The sequence below is a fragment of the Microchirus variegatus genome, assembly GCF_963457635.1.
Source record: "Microchirus variegatus genome assembly, chromosome: 20".
Classification (NCBI taxonomy): Eukaryota; Metazoa; Chordata; class Actinopteri; order Pleuronectiformes; family Soleidae; genus Microchirus; species Microchirus variegatus.
The window spans coordinates 6540614-6545753 of NC_139821.1; the positions used below are offsets into that span (position 1 = coordinate 6540614).

Here is a 5140-nt window from a genome sequence, read left to right on the forward strand (position 1 = left end):
ATGTGTGGAACAACCGCTGATCTGGAAAACAAAGGTACATTTATTTATTTATTTACATTTCTATTGCGTTAGTTGTGGAATTAAAGTGTGTTTAAACGGCACGGGCGCGTTCTAACTGTAGAGGTGATGTTATGGCAAAGGTGGCGGACGCGTGAACCAGCTGGGCGGCACGTTTCTCAACGGCAGACCTTTACCTGAGTCCAAGAGGAGGAAGATGATCGAGCTGGCCTCAGAGGGAGTCAGACCCAGTCAGATATCCAGGATACTTCGGGTAACGCATGAACTCACACGTATATAGTTTTAATGCTGGATCAAAAAAACAACAACAACAACAACAACATTGCGCACTCCTATATCAGGTGTCTAACGGGTGCGTCAGTAAGATCCTGAGCCGTTACCGGCGCACAGGACTCCTGGAGCCCAAGACCATCGGAGGGAGTCGGCCTCGCCTCCTCACACCTGGCGTCATCTCCACTATCATCCAGTACAAGAGGGAGAACCCAACTATCTTCGCGTGGGAAATAAGAAAACGGCTGACGGCAGCGCGGCTCTGCAAAGTCTCCAAGGTTCCAAGCGTAAGTGACAAAAAAACCAAAACATTTTTCTGTCATGAAACTGAAAAGCGATAAATGATGTATAATGATGTACAAACATGTCATCATGTGTGCGACAAAGGTGTCGTCTATAAACCGGATTTTAAGGAAGATCCACGTGGACCACGGACCCATGTGTATGGAGATTAATGCGCACATCAGCACAGAACAGGGTGAGTCATCTATCTTCTAGCTAACAAACTTTCATTTTAGTTAGCAAGCTCTCTATCTATCTTTTAGCTAGCAAGCTTTCATTTTATCTATCTATCTATCTATCTATCTATCTATCTATCTATCTATCTATCTATCTATCTATCTATCTATCTATCTATCTATCTATCTATCTATCTCCTTCCTTCCTTCCTACCTACCTACCTACCTCCTTCTCCTTCCTTCTTTTCATCCTTTCTTCCTACCTACCCACCTCCTTCCTTCCATCTATCTACTGTATCTATATCCTTCCTTCCTATCTACCTACCTCCTTCTTCTTCCTTCCTTATTTCCATCCTTCCTTCCTACCAACCTACTTACTTAGAAATAAAAGTGCTAAGTAGAACCATGTAAGGTTCTTCAGCTTGTCCTCATAGGACAACCCTTTTTGGTTCCAGGTAGAACCTTTTTTCCACCAAGAACCCCTTTAAAACCCTTTATTCGGGAAAGGGCTTTAAAGGGTTCTCTGGATCAAAATGGTTCTTACTGGAACCGTTAGTGTTACCAAGAACCTTTGAAAAACCCTTTCTTCAGGAAACCTACCTCCCTCCCTACCTACCTCTTTCCTATCTACCTACTTATCTTCTAAGAAAAGTTCTAAAAATAATATCTTGTGATGGACAGATTTTGATGCTTTGATGCGAGATGAAGTGAATCAGACACAGACTCAGCACAGAGACGACCTGACACCAAAAGGCGCCCAGCAGCGAAACCGCACCACCTTCAGCCCGGAGCAGAGCCGAGCCCTCGAGCAAGGTGACTTCAAATCATCAGCTAAAGTCCACACATGTGATCGTCAAACTTTTTCCACTCTAAATATCTCCGTTCCTCTCTTCCACACAATCAGAATTCACTCAGAGCCAGTATGCAGACATGTACCTGAGAGAGAAACTGTCTGCCACGATCAGTCTGCCCGAGGAAACTATTAAGGTTATTATTCATTCTTTCTTTTAACCATTAACGCATCAACATTCTGCACAACGTCAGCTCTTGATATAAATAACTGTCTGTTTCTCAAAGGTCTGGTTCTCCAACAGACGAGCCAAGTGGAGGAGGGAAACCAAAGTGAGGAGTGGACCACAGAGTAAGTTTAGAGAGAGTGTGTGTGTGTGTGTGTGTGTGACACTGTCACAAAATCAACACAACTACAGCATCGCCACTGTTTGACCAAGTCCGTTTCTCCTCGACAGCTCCAGACGCTCAGAGGCAAAGAGATTGTGTTCCTGTGAATCAAACGGAGCTGCACAGCTTCACATCACAGCAGGTACAACGAGAGCGAGATGAACTCTATAAAGCCCCCCACGCAAGTTAGAATATAAGAGATATACCTACCATTTTTTTTTAGCATTATCTTGGAAGGTATTTTTCTGATGGTTTCTCAGCAGTTTCAATCTAACGCTCAAGTAAAAAAACAGACATGAACTGAGCTTCTGAGCGTGACACGAGTAGGTGAGCCGCTCCAACCAGATGTGTCCGAGGAGAGCTGTATAGCATCGCTCTCTTCTTCTTTGGTAGGAAAGCGTCCTATTCCCTGCGCGCAGACTTGTACCGCCACCCGATGGTGATACTACAGGACCCTGACGCGCGAGTATACCAGTGTCCACGATATGGGATGTGTGTGGGTTAACCCTAACCCTAACCCCAGGGACATGATTTCAAAACATAAACATGATTTGCAGTCTGCAAAATATTTTTTTTTTAACGCAAATATTTTGTCTGTACTGTTGTTGTTGGTGAGTTCAGTTTGTTATATGAACATTATTCCTGAGTCTCTGTGACATATTAGGAGGATTTTATGACCCGGTTGTTTTAGATTTATTACATAATGCACCTTTAAGTTCTTCAGCAGAGTCCAAAGCCTTTCAACGCTTCTTCTACTTCGCCACGGTTTTGAGGTTCTTTATCAAAGTTCAGCTTGAAGCTCTTCTTCTTCAACACTGTCCTTCAGCAAAGTCTTTCCAAGTCTCCTTCTTCTTCTGATAATAATAATAATAATAATAATAACGATTTCTGGCAGGCGGTGTACTGCTGCCCTCCACACTTTGAAGTTCTTTATCACAGTTCAGTTTAAAGCTCTTCTTCTTCTGAAACATATAGACTAGTTGCATGAAGAGTTGCCAAAAACTGCAGGTGAACTGTTCTCATTTAAGTTGAGCACATGTAAATGAAACACCTCACCTGATTTGGCCTTTTCAGGCACCAACATGTGACCTAATTTGACAGCGGTTCGAAAAAGTAATGGACATGTGTTTATATTTGAAAGTTACACGCAACAGTTTTATTGGGACATTTATTTTTGTTCAGGCAATAAATAGGACAACAGTGATTAAAAATAAAATAAATCTGTGCCATAAAAACTGGCTTTAGTTTCTCCCATATGGCAGGAACATACTGTTATTAATGGTCTCCTTTGGATTGTTTTTGTTGGTTTGAAGGCAACAGGTGCGTCTAAAGTCTACTGTCACAACTCCAGCGCCTTATCCTCGTACAACACAGGTGCACGGAAACTGCAGCACAACCACATGTTCCCCACAGAAACAGGTACAAAGTCAGTGTGTTCAACGAAAAGTATTTAAATACATAGATCCTGAAAGTGTTAGTGGTCTATTCTTGTGGAGGGAAGAGTTTTTGTTTTTAATGAATAACTTGTGTTTATTGTTTTGTGAGTGTGGATTAAATGGACACTTTAATCCACACGCACACTAGATAGGTAGATAGCTTGCTAGCCAAAAATGAAGCTTGCCAGCTAAAAGTGATAGATAGATAGATAGATAGATAGATAGATAGATAGATAGATAGATAGATAGATAGATAGATAGATAGATAGATAGATAAAATGAAATCTTCCTTGCTAAAAGATAGAGAGCTAAAATGAATACTTGCTAGTTAAAAGATAGAGCACTTGCTAGCTAAAATGAAAGTTTCCTTGCTAAAAGATAGATAGATAGATAGATAGATAGATAGATAGATAGATAGATAGATAGATAGATGAAAACTTGTTAGCTAAAAGATAGGAAGAGAGCTTGCTAGCTATAATTAAAGTTTGCTAGCTAAAAGATAGACAGATAGATAAAATGAAAGCTTGCTAGCTAAAAGATAGACAGAGAGCTTGCTAGCTAAAATGAAAGTTTGTTAGCTAGAAGACAGATATTCTAATACATAGAAGAAATACAGAAAATTAACTAGATAGAATAATATATACAATGTAAGCGCAGTGTGATAAGAATACTTACAGAATGGCATATTATGTGCACATAAGTATAACATACTATAATTATATTGTACTACTTGTACTTACGTGGTGAATTAAAGTATGCAACCGGATCATGCTTAATATGAACCGTTGCATACATTTTAATGTTGCAAACAATAATACATTTAATTTTGTTGTCCCTATGTTAATAGATAATAAGCTGCAGCATGCAACGTCACTCGTAAATGTCGCTAAATTTCACACACTGTACCTTCAAAAGAACGAACAACAGATGTAAACAAACTGACCGATTTCGTTGTTTTTCTCTGCAGGAATCAGAGGTTCAGGACGCCTGACCTCCGTCTCAATGCCCCCTTCATTCTTCCAGCAGCCAAATAACATTCAGTCGACCCAGAGCACGGACACGGCTTCACTGGCTCTGCACGCAGACAGATACACTTTCCCACTGGTTCACCATCTCACCGACACCAGGAGAACAGAACGGCCTCTGACTCAGTGCTGGGATCAGCAGGGGATTTCTGTGGCTTGGAGCCAGTTCCACAAAGATCAGAGGTTTGTGTTCAACCAGCAGCACTGGGACGTTAATCCACACTAAACGTGTGACCGTAGTCGTCCAGCAGAGGGCAACAGGCGACTGAAGTTTCTGTATTTTACCCAACACACACACTTTTCTTTGAATCTGTACTCTTGAAATGTCATCAATAAGAGGAAGTTCATACAATTGTTTTGTGTTAATCTGTAGTAAAGTCACATCAAACAATGTAAAGTATTCAGGATTAACACAGCACTGACAGTTACTGGACCATTTATACTCATGTGTAAGACATGAAATGCTAATAAATGCTAATTAATAAAGCTACACAGATATGAGATTTTTTTGTTTCACTGATTTGATGTGACGAACCAAGGTGTTGACGAAGCTAATGAACTCACAACGTCGTAAACATACGACTAACGAATAAACGACTAAATCAAACCGATAACAACACCGTTTTAAGACGTGATTTGAAAGAAGTCTGCGATGCGATAGAGTTGGGTTTCACTGACACATACCAGGAGATTACGACTCGAATATAAGTAAGGGCAAAAACCATTTCGATTCATTCATCATGTCTACCACTTG

The 5140-nt window shown here is 40.7% G+C and overlaps 1 protein-coding gene across 1 annotated transcript; it reads left to right on the forward strand.

The window, feature by feature from the left end:
* On the forward strand, nt 1–4612 carry pax4 (paired box 4; the record flags this gene model as incomplete). Its single annotated transcript, XM_083906781.1, has 10 exons — nt 1–34; nt 141–271; nt 360–575; nt 676–766; nt 1428–1559; nt 1651–1733; nt 1824–1887; nt 1994–2067; nt 3239–3344; nt 4329–4612. The coding sequence occupies 10 exons, from the start codon at nt 1–3 to the stop codon at nt 4610–4612; spliced, it is 1215 nt and encodes a 404-aa protein (XP_083762907.1).
* Between the last annotated feature and the right edge of the window lie 528 nt (nt 4613–5140).